The 14,754-nt window shown below is 40.9% G+C and overlaps 1 protein-coding gene across 1 annotated transcript in view; it reads left to right on the forward strand.

Annotated features, from left to right (window-relative positions):
- Positions 1-13,990: 13,990 nt before the first annotated feature.
- Positions 13,991-14,754, forward strand: part of LOC125249657 (olfactory receptor 6N1-like) — a 2,113-nt gene continuing 1,349 nt past the window's right edge. The window contains exons 1-2 of the mRNA XM_048161988.1: positions 13,991-14,131; positions 14,233-14,754. The exon at positions 14,233-14,754 is cut by the window's right edge and continues 1,349 nt beyond it. Coding sequence (XP_048017945.1) covers positions 14,233-14,754 — 522 coding nt within the window. The 5' untranslated portion in view covers positions 13,991-14,131. The remainder of the gene's footprint in view (positions 14,132-14,232) is intronic.

Consider the following 14,754-nt stretch of genomic DNA (forward strand, 5'->3'; position numbering starts at 1 on the left):
CCATGGCCATCCCTAAAGAAAACGAGTGGAGTGAACTGAAGAGAAGAAGCACCAACATGGAGCTGGGAATCTGAAAGATCTGGAGAGATTGTGTATGAAGGAATGGTCTGATCTCTTGTCAGGTGTTCTCAAACTCGTCAGGCATTATAGGTGAAGACTCAGAACTGTTTTCTTAGGAAAAAGTACGATGCAATAATTGGGTGCCAATAATTGTGGCCAATGTGAACTGGAGAAAAACATTTATTTCATAATATGAGTTTCTCCCACTTTCAATTGATTTGAAACAATGCAGATTTGTTTTCACAGCTGCTTTGGCTCATGTTTACCAAGGGTGCCAATATTACTGGAGGGCACTGTATGTGTTTACATGTAATCTGTGTGTAAATGGACTTTTTGGTACTTCTGGATTCTACTCTAAATTCATGTATGATTTACTATCCCAGTATCATGTGATTTCTTATACTAGATGTCTGATTCAAATATTTGTAATTTATTCATCTGCTTTGTGTGACTCTTCAACATTAGTGAAGGCATATGGCAGGTATTTGGCAATATGCAGACCACTGGAGTATCATTCAATAATGACCAATCAGATAGTTCTTAAATGCATCCTTTTCTGCTGGCTGGCCCCATTTTCTATTTTAATTATTTTATGGTTTTTCACAATTGCTATGACAGTAAAATCCATTCTCTAAACCAAATTCTCAATAGTCTAAACCATTTTGTCAAATAAATCACTCTTTCTGCACAACCTTAAACATGTTTAGGCAGTTAGACACTGTTTGCAAATCTCATGAACTCTTTTTGCAAAACTCTAAACACATTCTCACTTCCTAAAACACATTTCACACTGTGATGCACTTTTGCTGCAAAACGGTAAACACAAGCACCAAAAGTTAAGCACAACTACAACACAATTGTCATCCTGTACACACAATGACTTAAAATTGTTGACACTTATTTCTAATAATGTTATCAAACAAATTGTATGAAATATAGGTCATTACAGTTTTTCACGATTGCTTACACACTAAAATTAAAAATAACACACAGTTACAGAAACTCTACACTCAAGGAGCAAAACCTCAGGACAGATCTGCACAATTATAAGCACATTCTCAGCCTCATACTTTTTTGCAAAACACACTAAACTACAACACCAAACACACTTCTCTACATTAGACACAGAAATCTAACCTAATGTCACTTCTTTGCCATTTCAAGACACTGCTTTCCAAAATACCATCCCTATAAACCAGCTGATCAAACACAGTGGTCAGGTGTGCAGACACTTAGGTGCTTAACTGTAAACTCAACAATCAGGTGCAATACTATAAAAAGGCAAAAGGTGATGTTGCAGTAAGAGGGAGAGGGAGAAACATCATTTTGAATGTCCTGGGCCAAAGTGATGGTAATATCACAATATATGTTGCAATCACGCAAAATGAGGTCCTCCACCAGCATGCCAACTTGTAGGCTCTTACAACACAGCCCACATGTTCACATTTTAGACAAAGACAATTTTCACTCCAATACCTCCCACCATACTGTCCCTTCCTTAAACCCATTGAGGAGTTTTTTTTTTTTTGTTTTTTGTTTTTTGGCATGGAAGGTTTACAATCTCCAGCCCTATGTCACAATATGCCTCATTCAAGGCCCGTGGCCCGTGACCTAACTGATGCAGGGTCTGTGCAAGGATGGATTCGCCTTTCAAGAAGATTCTTCTCTCGCTGTTTTTTTTTTTTTTTTTTTTTTTTTGTACTGTAACATGCTTTTCATTTAGAGTTTTCTTTGACCTTTTAGGCCTTTGCATTTAGACTGCTGTATGTTTGTTCAGTATGTAAGTGCTGAATATACAGACATTCAATACTATATAATATTGAATATAATACTGTACTTGCAATACATACAGTATACTATATATTCACATTACTTAATTGTGATTTCTATACATTTTATGTAATGGCAAAATGTGTTTACTGTGTTACAATATACTTTTTTTCTGTAACCTCATTTTCTGGATGTTGTGATTTCCATTTTTTAATGTAGTGTCTAATGAATGATCTGTAGTGTTTATATATTGCTTAAAGGGGTGATGAACTGAGAAATAAAATTTTCCTTGAGCTTTTGACATATAAGTGGTCATCATACTATAAGAATATCCTGTAAGTTTCAGAGCTGAAAAATTCCTTAGTCCAATAAAAGCTTTTATTGACACCAGACCCAGTAAACGACAGAAATTTAAAAGTGGGGATCAAGCACCGCCTCCCCAGTAAAAGATCAACGCCTACTTCCTCACTGCCTATTTAGCCCCACCCACCGATTCACGCATGACATGCAATAGAATAGGTAGCCAAAGTACAACCCTGATTCCAAAAAAGTTGGGACACTGTACAAATTGTGAATAAAAACAGAATGCAATGATGTGGAAGTTTCAAATTTCAATATTTTATTCAGAATACAACATAGATGACATATCAAATGTTTAAACTGAGAAAATGTATCATTTTAAGGGAAAAATAAGTTGATTTTAAATTTCATGGCATCAACACATCTCAAAAAAGTTGGGACAAGGCCATGTTTACCACTGTGTGGCATCCCCTCTTCTTTTTATAACAGTCTGCAAACGTCTGGGGACTGAGGAGACAAGTTGCTCAAGTTTAGGAATAGGAATGTTGTCCCATTCTTGTCTAATACAGGCTTCTAGTTGCTCTGTCTTAGGTCTTCTTTGTCGCATCTTCCTCTTTATGATGCACCAAATGTTTTCTATGGGTGAAAGATCTGGACTGCAGGCTGGCCATTTCAGTACCCGGATCCTTCTTCTACGCAACCATGATGTTGTAATTGATGCAGTATGTGGTCTGGCATTGTCATGTTGGAAAATGCAAGGTCTTCCCTGAAAGAGACAACATCTGGATGGGAGCATATGTTGTTCTAGAACTTTCTGACCTATAGAGTTTTAGCCGGCAACGGCGAATGGCACGGTGGATTGTGTTCACCAGCAATGTTTTCTGGAAGTATTCCTGAGCCCATGTTGTGATTTCCATTACAGTAACATTCCTGTATGTGATGCAGTGCCGTCCAAGGGCCCGAAGATCACAGGCATCCAGTATGGTTTTCCGGCCTTGACCCTTACGCACAGAGATTGTTCCAGATTCTCTGAATCTTTGGATGATATTATGCACAGTAGATGATGATAACTTCAAACTCTTTGAAATTTTTCTCTGAGAAATTCCTTTCTGCTAATATTTGGCATGACATTTCAAAATGTCTCACTTTCAACATTTGATATGTTATCTATATTCTATTGTGAATAAAATATAAGTTTATGAGATTTGTAAATTATTGCATTCCTTTTTTATTCACAATTTGTACAGTGTCCCAACTTTTTTGGAATCGGGTTTGTAACATAGGCCTATGTGGTGCTAAACCAGATTGAGCTACCAAGCAATAAACATGCTGTTGAGGATTACAAAATATTGTGCAGTGCCTGGACTCGACAGTAATGCGACAACATGTAAGTAACTGTGTTAATTCTAATGCCTGATCTGATTTTAATGATTCATGTACAGTCAGATGTTCTTTTTCTGTGTGTCAGTAAATCAAACCCGTGACTAAACGTCAACTTGCATTGTTTCTCAGTAGGATGAACATAATCTGTTATTTAATGATGGTTAAATTATATAAAGAATGCTCCCTTTGCAATCGTTGGAGCAGCGTGCGCTGAAGCTGTCAATCAAACAGCGTGAGTTTATCGTGACTGACAAGCAAAAATCCCGTTTTATTGAACGAATCTCTTAGTTATATTGCGTTTGCACTGTTACTGAAGATGAAAGCATTTGTTAGTGTACAGAAATTGAGTTGCAATGACGAGATCACTGCTTTCATGTGCTCAACAACATGTCTGTGATCGGCTGCACAGTGTTCATCTCTGCAACCTTTCATGCTGCAATCTAAATATAATGCCATAGGTCTAAATGTAATGCAACACTTTTCATGATTAGTTAACCTTGAGAGCTGTAATAGTAAAAACTTGGTAAAAGAGAGAGTAATACTTGGATATTTTCATATGCACATTATAAGTACACCCCAGGAAACATTATAAAACAATAAAACAACGCAGTTCATGACCCCTTTAATGTGTGTATGATCTGAAAGCTTTGTTTGATTTTGCCATACGAGTCAGGGGTTTTGTGAAATTAGTTTGATTATTTGGATTTGTGTTTAATGTTTTAAGAAAATGAGTGATGGTTTCAAGAAATGTGTTTTAGCAATTCAGAAAAACTAATATCTAGACTCACCTTATGTTGCTCTACTATTAGATTTAGGCAGTTGCAAAACTTTCTTGTTTTTCTACAACAGTAAATAATGTGTTTGGGTACATTGTTATTCTTACATACACTGAACAAAATTATAAACGCAATACTTTTGTTTTTGCCCCCAAGATATAAGACTTTTTCTATGTACACAAAAGGCCTGTTTCTCTAAAATATTGTTCACAAATCTGTCTAAATCTGTCTGGCACTTTGAAGAGCTGTTCTCTTCACGGATAAATCCGGTTTTCACTGTACAGGGCAGATGGCAGACAGCGTGTGGGTGAGCGGTTTGCTAATGTCAATGTTGTGGATCGAGTGGCCCATGGTGGCGGTGGCTTATGGCATGGGCAGGCGTATGTTATTGACAACGAACACAGGTGCATTTTATTGATGGCATTTTGAATGCACAGAGCTACTGTGACGAGATCCTGTGGCCCATTGTTGTGCCATTCATCCACGACCATCACCTCACCTGTGAGGTGGATGGATTATCTCGGCAAAGGAGAAGTGCTCACTAACACAGATTTAGACAGATTTGTGAACAATATTTGAGAGAAATAAGCCTTTTGTGTACATAGAAAAAGTCTTAGATCTTTCAGTTCAGCTCATGAAAAATGGGGGTATATAAACGCAATACTTTTGTTTTTGCCCCCAAGATATGTGTGTGTGTATATATATATATATATGTGTGTGTGTGTGTGTGTGTGTGTGTGTTTTACTAAATGCATCTTGGAGGTTGTTAACTCCCTAACTCCCTAGCCCCCTGAGCCTGATTTCTCCCAAGGATTTTTCTCAGTTTCTGTCACCTGATGGAGTTTGGGTTCCTTACCACTCTCACCTTTGGTTTGCTTAGTTGGGAGTATTTAATATTCAGTGATATTACTGATTTGACTGCACTGACGCTATTGGATGAGAATAACACTTGAACTGAATTGAGCTAGATTAAAGCAGTATTGCATCTGTAAGGCCCGGGATACACTGCACGATTTTTGCAATCCTTTAAGTTCATTACAATTCACACTGTGCGACATGGATTCATTGAACTTGGGCATGACATGCATGACGCCTGTTGACCCGTAGGCTACGATGCAAGTTTCTATAGAAGAATAAAACATCATCAGCATGCGCTAGTGGTTAAAAAAAATACCATGTTGAATCACACTTTGGCAGTTGTAAATTTTATGTGTGCTGAAAATAAAAAGGAAGTGGTGAAAGAAGAAGGTAAAAGAGCTTAAGGTAAGCAGTTTTAAGTTTTAGCGCCATGTCATGTTGATTTCATGTCGCATTTTTATTGGCTGGTCAGTAGACGTAAGTCGTAGCAGCAAACGCACTATGCGTTGATCATGCTGAATTTCTGACACTGTCAGAAAATGATCGTAGGCTATCTTTGGTCGCAAGACTGGGAAAACAGCCGTCTTTGAACCTCTCTCACTGTACGACATAGAACCACCGATTAAGAGACACGATCACAGAAAGCGCAGTGATTGTTTCACGGTGACAGTCTTTCGTCTGGGACAGCCAAAAATTAGTGTAAGGTAGTGTAAGGAACCCCCCATCGGCCCAAAAACGGAATCCGACAGCCTGGGCGAAGGTTAATCCGTGTATGCCTTTTCAGCGCCTCTGTGAAGTTCACTTAATTTCACTCGTTTAATCTGACTCCAATTTCAAATGATTCTTATTCTTATGTTGTGTTTCCAATTAGAAATTAATCATTTGTTATGTATTAATTTAGATAGTTGATTATTCTGGGTATCTCATATTTTCAATTATTCTTTCATTACGGACCCATATCACTTAGAAAAGTCACTTCGGCCGTTTTAGTGCTTTTCACGATCACAAACTCGCCAGTTCTGGTCTTAGTCAGAGGGTGCAGAGTTTACTAATGCATTTCAGGCGAACCACCACATGCTTGTTCATACAAAAACACGGTTTTCTTAGTCACGATACTGCAACTTGGTAAGCCAGTTAATAAACAAAAATCAAAAGGTCCCATGATGTGCAACATGCTCCTTTCATTGAGCCTTTTGTCATGATTGAACACAGGAAGCAAGTGCAAGTAACGCCTTTTATTTAGAAAAAGCAGAGAGTGTGAAACAGTCCATGAGATTGGCAGGCTTCGGCAGACGCAGGGACTGGGATGATCGGTTGGTGAAGCGTGGTGGTGACGTGAAGAGTAGCGGTGAGATGATTCCAAGATCCAGACATGAAACGAGAACACGATGACGATCAAACTGGAACTGACCGGACCCCTGTCAGAGACCACGTCTACCGGGAGGCCATGAATCCGAAAGACGTGATCAATGACCGTAACCGCTGTCTCCTTGGCTGAAGGTAATTTGGGCAAGGGGATGAAATGAGCCGCCTTCGAGAACCGGTCCACTACAGTCAAAACAACCGTGTACCCTTGGGAGGGTGGGAGGGCGGTAACAAAATCTAGCGAGATATGGGACCAGGGTCTCGAAGGGACTGACAGCGGTTGAAGTAACCCATCCGGGGGACGATTGGAAGTCTTACCAACGGCGCAGACTGAGCAAGCCAAGACAAAATCGCGAACGTCACGAGCCATGAGAGGCCACCAGAATCGTTGCTTGACCAAAAACTTAGTTTGACTGACTCCTGGATGACACGCTACGTTGGAACAATGACCCCACTGGATGACCATGGACCATAATCCCTCCGGCACAAATAAGCGGTTCGGTGGACACTCGAGCGGAGGCGTTACCCCTTCTAGAGCCGACTTGACTCTCGATTCGACCTCCCATGTGAGTGTGGAGACCACTAATGTCTCGGGTAAAATGCACTCGGGAGTAGACGGGCATTCGGAACGGTCAAAAATACGAGACAAAGAGTCGGGTTTGATGTTTTTGGAACCCGTGCGGTACGAGAGAGTAAAATCAAAACGTCCGAAAAAAAGTGCCCACCGAGCCTGCCTGGAGTTCAATCTTTTGGCAGTTCTAATGTATTCTAGGTTCTTGTGGTCGGTCCAGACAATAAAGGGTACCCCAGAACCCTCTAACCAGTGGTGCCATTCCTCCAAGGCCAACTTGACTGCCAGCAACTCCCTATTACCAATGTCGTAGTTACGTTCAGCGGGAGGTAAGCGATGTGAAAAAAACACGCATGGGTGCATTTTAACGTCTGCGGGAGAACGCTGGGACAACACTGCACCTACCCCCACCTCTGATGCGTCGACCTCCACCACAAACTGCCATGATGGATCAGGGGCAACGAGAATAGGGGCCGAAACAAAGCGAGCCTTTAGTTTGGCAAACGCAGCCTCAGCTGCGTCTGACCACCTGAACGTAGTTTTGGGGGAGGTCAAGGCAATCAGAGGTGAGGCTAGTTGGCTGAAGTTGCGAATAAACCGCCGGTAAAAATTGGCGAACCCCAGAAACCTCTGTAGGGCCTTACGGGAATCTGGACTTGGCCAATCTACCACAGCCTTAACCATCTCAGGATCCATGCGCACTCCCTCAGTCGACACGATGTACCCTAGGAAAGGAACAGACTGTGCATGAAAAACTCATTTCTCCGCCTTGACAAAAAGCCCATTCACTAGCAACCTCTGAAGTACTCGTCGAACGTGCTGTACATGCTCCTGGAGAGATGAGGAAAAAATCAATATGTCGTCCAGGTAGACATATATGAACTGATCGACCATATCTCTCAGCACGTCATTGACGAGTGCCTGGAAGACCGCTGGGGAGTTGGAAAGCCCGAACGGCATAACCAAGTACTCAAAATGCCCCCTAGGGGTGTTGAAAGCGGTCTTCCATTCATCGCCCTCCCTGATGCGGACCAAATGATAAGCGTTTCTTAAATCCAATTTTGTGAAAAAACGGAAGCTCCCTGCAACCTCTCGAAGGCCGAAGACATTAACGGCAAAGGATGGGTATTCTTTACCGTAATGTTGTTCAACCCCCGGTAATCAATACAAGGTCGCAGAGATCCATCCTTTTTCCCCACAAAAAAGAATCCCACCCCCGCTGGAGAAGAGGAATGGCGAATGAACCCGGCTGCTAGTGAATCAGAAATATATTTCTCCATAGCCTCCCTTTCAGGAACCGAAAGAGAATATAACTTGCCTTTAGGCGGAGATCTAAAGGCATCGTAGGGACGATGCGGAGGAAGAGAAGCAGCCCTAGACTTACTGAACACCTCCTTCAGGTCATGGTACTCGACAGGCACGTTAGACAGATCCACTGCTTCCTCCTGTAAAACAGAACCAGAGACAGACAAACAAGCAGAGACAAGACAAGACTTATGACACTCCTCACTCCAGGCCACGATGGAGTTCTGGATCCAGTCTACCCGGTGGTTGTGTCTGGTGAGCCAAGGATGACCAAGGACGACGGGAGTGTGAGGGGAGTCAAAAATAAAAAATGAGGTGAGTTCAGAATGATTTCCAGCGACGATCAGGGTGATGTTTTCTGTGATGTGGGATATGGTGGGAAGGCGTTGTCCATTTAGTGCATGTACAGCGATTCTGTTGATGAGAGGTTTGACAGGGATGTGAAGTTTGGTGGCGAATGACAGATCCATAAAATTACCTTCTGCCCCAGAATCCAAAAGTGTGCTGCAGTGGTGAAAGTGATGAGACCACCCCAGTTTCACCGGGAGGAGGGTGGAGGTGGTTGAGGACTTTCCAGCGGAGATCCCACCCGACAGTAGCCTCAAACTTACTGTCGGGTTTGCCCTTTTAACGGACAGCCGTAAGCGAAGTGTCCAGGTTTACCACAGTATAAACATAGTCCTTGGGATCTCCGCCTTTCCCGCTCCTCCCGGGAAAGCCGAGCTCGACCCACCTGCATGGGCTCCAGATCTTGAGCGGGACTGACCGTGTCCCCGCTGCTGGACCTCATAGTCTCCTCACTCCTCTGGAAGGAAACCCTTCGCTCGACCCTGGTCAGTCGAGCGTCCACGCGAAGAGCCAGGTCAATGAGACCGTTGAAGGTGGTGGGGAGGTCCAGCGCGTAGATCTCCCTCTGGACACTTTCAGCCAGCCCATGCAGGAACATGTCCCACTGCGCCTCCTCGTTCCAGTGACACTCTGCCGCCAGCGTACGAAATTCGATGGAATACTCCGACACCGATTTCTCTCCCTGGCGTAATTCAGCCAACAGCCTGACGGCTTCTCTCCCCGCGACCGACCGGTCGAACACTCTCTTCATCTCCGCGGAGAGTGACTGGAACGAGGCGCAGCAGGGGTCTTGGTTCTCCCACACCGCCGTCCCCCAGAGAGCCGCCTTCCCCGTCAGGAGCGTCAATACGAACGCCACCTTGCTTTGTTCCATACTGAAGGTGCGGGGCTGCATGGCGAAATGCATGGTACAGCGAGTCAGAAAAGCTCTACAAAAACTGGGTTCACCTGCATACGCTTCTGGCACCGGAAGTCGAGGTTCAGCATTGGGGGCGCTCTCTGGTGATGGTGGGTGGACGGCCGGTGTGGGCGGCGCAGCGGGACCACGAAGCAGCTGGAATTGCTGGGTGAGCTCGGTTACCTGCGCTACCAAAGCCTGCACGGCTCTCCCCGTCTCATTTAAATTTCTCTCCTGAGACTCCATCCGTCGCATACTGTTGGTAACGAAATCCTCGAGGGCTGTCTGCGATGAACTTGCTGCTTCCGTTCCTTGGTCAGATCGTTCTGTCATGATTGAACACAGGAAGCAAGTGCAAGTAACGCCTTTTATTTAGAAAAAGCAGAGAGTGTGAAACAGTCCATGAGATTGGCAGGCTTCGGCAGATGCAGGGACTGGGATGATCGGTTGGTGAAGCGTGATGGTGACGTGAAGAGTAGCGGTGAGATGATTCCAAGATCCAGACATGAAACGAGAACACGATGACGATCAAACTGGAACTGACGATGAACAACATGGACTCCGGTCAGGAACAGACGAGACAACCACAAACAGGACACCAAACAACGATCTGACAATGGAGATGAGAATGAGGTGAGTATTTAAAGTGTGAGTGAATGAGCAGCAGGTGGGGATTGTGATGAGTGGCAGCTGGATCCACTGATGATCCACGTGGCCTGGACACACCCACAAACACACTCGCACGCATACATACACAAACACACCCACTGCTGTCACAACACAGAGCACGCGACAAGAAGGAAACAATGCATCTGCGAACCGTGACACCTTTAGTTTCAATCCATCCTGACGCAGATTTGCAGAAATATGGACTCCAATAATCTACTGGTCATAATGATTTCAGAAGAATCCAGAGTAAATCAAATATAACATTGTATTTGTCAAGTAAAAATGTCAATTCCATAGTTTTACAATTAGAAGCCAATTCAGAAATAATGAATGCATAACATCAATTGAAATGCATATACACACAGTGGTGGACTAGTGTTCGAAGACACTTGTCCATCACTGCTTGGGGGTTTCTGGCTACAGAAGATCCCCCCTGACTGCGTTGCAGTTTACCTTATATACAGACCAGAACAGAAAGGGTTATAAATATTTACTACATCAACACCTGTTTTGGGGGGAGAGGAGTGGGTTTTCACAAAAGGCACCACCCAAAAAGAGGACAGAATTTTCCTTAGTTTTCACTCTTCTTCATAATACCAGTGACTGCTTGTGAAATTGAGACCAAGATAAAAACAATAGATACACAAGTTACATTATATGTCTTGAAGAATTTTCAGTGACTTGAGTCAGGGGGAAGGGAAGATGTGTTTGTGTGTGTGGAGGGGGAGGCGTTGTCCTTTTGGGGTTAGGGCAAGGCGTTGTCCTTTACTACTTCTTTGAGATCTTTTTCCAGATGAGTTTTATTATTTTATTATTTTATTGTAGGATGCTTGATCTCTGTTTTTGTCTAGCAGGAAAATCAAGCCTTACAATAGGTTTATTTATATAGCACATTTCATACACAATGATAATTCAGATTGCTTCACATAAAAATGAAACAAATACATAAGAATAAAAATGGAATGCATAATAAATAAAAATAGGAATAAAAGCACAGACTATCCCTGGGACTGGATGGAAGAGTCAGTCAGAATATTTGTCAGGTAGCTGTGCATTTAAACAGTACCCTTACAGACAAATCTTTCTGGAACCACCAGGGCTAACTCAACTTTTTTGTCAGTGAGAGCGGATCTATCCATCAGAGCGGATCTAAACGGATCTTCCTCACACTGGAGGGGTAACTGTAAGAATATTTATATTTGTCAGGTTGCTGTGTGTTTAAACAGTACCCTTACAGACAAATTTCCCTGGACTTCTTTATGTCCAGAGTTCCATACAGGGATAACAAAGTTTTACTTCCTAATTCTTCCAGCTCTTCCAACTAGACAGCAAGTTTTAAAATGCATTAAAACAGTCAAAAATAAAAAGAGGATGCATAAGAGATTGATATAAAATGCATTAAAAATAAAATAAAAACAAGAAACAGAATTAAAAGGATAAAGAGGTGATGTATATAAAATAAAGTGCAATCAGTTCAGATATAGCACAGTGCTCAATCAGTAAATGTAAGGTTAAACAGATGTGTTTTGAGTCTGGATTTGAATGTGATTACTGTTGGAGCACATCTGATCTCTTCAGGAAGCTGGTTAGTGAGGTTTATATTCAATGAGCATATCTGCAATGCACTGAGGTCCTAGACCATTTATAAACAAGTAACAGTACTTTAAAATCAATTCAAAATGCAACTGGAAGCCAGTGCAAGGACCTGAGGACTGTGTCGTGAGAATCCTGGCAGCGTTCTGTACAAGCTGCAGCTGTTTTATGGTCTTTTGGGGAAGGCCAGTGAGGAGTTCATTACAATAATCCACCTGCTGGTGATGAAAGCATGAACAAGTTTCTCTGGTCTTGACTGGAAATAGGAAAATATTAACTGATGCAAACAGAATTGAATTCTATTGTAAAACAGCTTTAAAGAAGACAAGTGTCATTTAGCTGAAGAACTGTAGAACTGCTTTATAGCTGATTCAACTTTGTTTCATAATTAACAAATTTTGCAACATCAGCACTGGTATTGAACTGAACTGAATCAACATTGAACTGACTCAAAGTGAATAACAGCACTATTGTCTTTAAAGCTGCTTTACAACAGAATTCAATTCTGTTTGCATCTGTTTTCCTGTTTATCACTGTAAAGCTGCTTTGAAAAAAATCTGTATTGTGAAAATCGCTATATAAAGGTGACTTTTAAAAATATTTTAATTTTGGGTGGACTATAACTTTATGAAAATTGTGTTTGTCTATTTTTGTGACCTAGTTAAGTGTCAAATTTATCATGAATTTCTTCAAAAATGTTTTTTTGTAGCACTTCTTGATTTTAAGTTAGGGTCAACATATTTTGTTGATCCTGGAACAACATTCCTGTCTAAAAATGTAATCCTAATCATATCCCTACCCCTAAACCTACCCCTACCCATAACTTACCCCTAAAATCAGAGGGAAATGATAGGTGAATAACACTGATGTAGAAGCACCTAACCTTGGTTGTAACCATAAACTTGACATAAACAGTAAATTTGTCTTCAAATTTGATTGGTTGATAAGAATGTTGTCCCAGGATCTACAAAGATGCACTTGGTGAAATCAGGTTCTGCGTTTTTGTCCTTTATGAAGCAACTGTATCCCATGTTGTTATTTATGTGTATTTTTTTCCTTTTTTTTTAATCAGCAGCTGTAAGGTATGTTAATAGCAAAGGGTTAGTTCACCCAAATTCTGTCATTAATTACTCACCCTCATGACGTTCCACATCCGTAAGACCTTTGTTCATCTTCGGAACACAAATTAAGATATTTTTGATGAAGTCAGAGAAGTTTCTGTCCCTCCATAGAGATCCAACACAACTACCACTCCAAGGTCCAGAAAGGTAGGAATGGCATCATTAAATTACTCTATGTGACTCCCGTGGCTTAAACTCAATTTTATGAAGTGACATGACTGCTTTGTTTGTGCAAAAAACAAAAATAATAAGAATAATTTACCACTTTATTCATGTAGTTAGTCATGTAAGTGGTTAAATATACTTGCACCTTGACTCAGAATGCTTTTATGATGCAACATTAATATATAGCAGCCCACTGTGAACACCCTTGTAATTCGCTTCAACCTTTTTGAACTTTATGAATGATTATTTTAGGTTTAAGTGGTGAGTGTAAAAGAACTGGAAGCAAGCAGAGTGCAAGTGTTTCTAAAGCATGTGATGCCATCTGCTGTTAAAAATTAAGCTCTGAATCAATTTGAGAGAGAATCGTGAAACATTTGGAAAATATCAGAATCAACACAGATTCTTTGTATTGCGAATTGATATATTGTCCCAGCCCTAGTAACTTGATTTGTGCATGCAGTCACTTTAGTAAGGAAAGGCTTGCTTACAGCTCAAAAGTAATAATAATAAATTAATAAGTATATAATTTTGTTCTAACACAGAATTTATTCTGCATTCATGTATCAGTTAATGTGGGGCCTGATATATTAGCAAGAAAATGAATGAAAACTTTAAATGGACAAATGTTATGTGCAGTTCTACTTATGAGCATAGATGGACATCATTTTAACATTAGAGAAAAGCAGCCTTTAGAGAGCTTGTTAAAACTGTTTTCAGAGATTGTGGTCAACGCAATTAGCATGAGACCAGTGTCCATATATAGCAAACCAAATCAAACGTTTACAGAACACAATGGGAAACATAGAAACAGAGAACATGGTAAGATTTCAACGGTGAATTATTCAACAAAATCAATGCATGCTGCTGCTAGAGGATATTTCCTTTGTGCAGCTGAACAAACCTCAAGTAAAACTGTATAACATACTTGGATAATGTTATAAGTTATGTGGTGGGTTTTCTCATTTTCAGAATTCATGACAGTTTAAATTAATAGTTTTTAGATCTTATTATTATTATTAACTACTGCATAATAATTGCATATCATTCCAGATGCAGCCACCACTGGAGAATGTGTCCAGTGTCTTAGTATTTACACTCTCTGGACTTAATGAAACACTTGAAAACAGATTTGTGTTTTTTTCCCTCACTGCACTGTTTTATCCCCTAATGGTGTTGTGTAATGTAGTTGTTATTTTCACTATAATCTCACAAAAGACGCTTCATGAGCCAATGTATGTTTTTATATGTAATTTGTGCATAAATGCACTTTATGGCACTGCTGGATTCTACCCTAAATTCATGTATGATTTGTTATCAGAGAATCACATTATTTCTTATGTTGGATGTATGATTCAGATATTTGTCATTTATTCATTTGCCTTGTGTGATCTTTCAACATTAACAGTGATGGCATATGACAGATATGTGGCAATATGTAGACCACTGGAGTATCATTCAATAATGACCAATCAGAGGGTTCTTGAATGTATCCTTTTCTGCTGGCTGACTCCATTTATTTGTATGTTTGTTTTAATTGTATTAACAGCAAGACTCACTTTATGTGGCTCTACC

Source organism: Megalobrama amblycephala, linkage group LG16, assembly GCF_018812025.1.
Source record: "Megalobrama amblycephala isolate DHTTF-2021 linkage group LG16, ASM1881202v1, whole genome shotgun sequence".
Taxonomy (NCBI): domain Eukaryota; kingdom Metazoa; phylum Chordata; class Actinopteri; order Cypriniformes; family Xenocyprididae; genus Megalobrama; species Megalobrama amblycephala.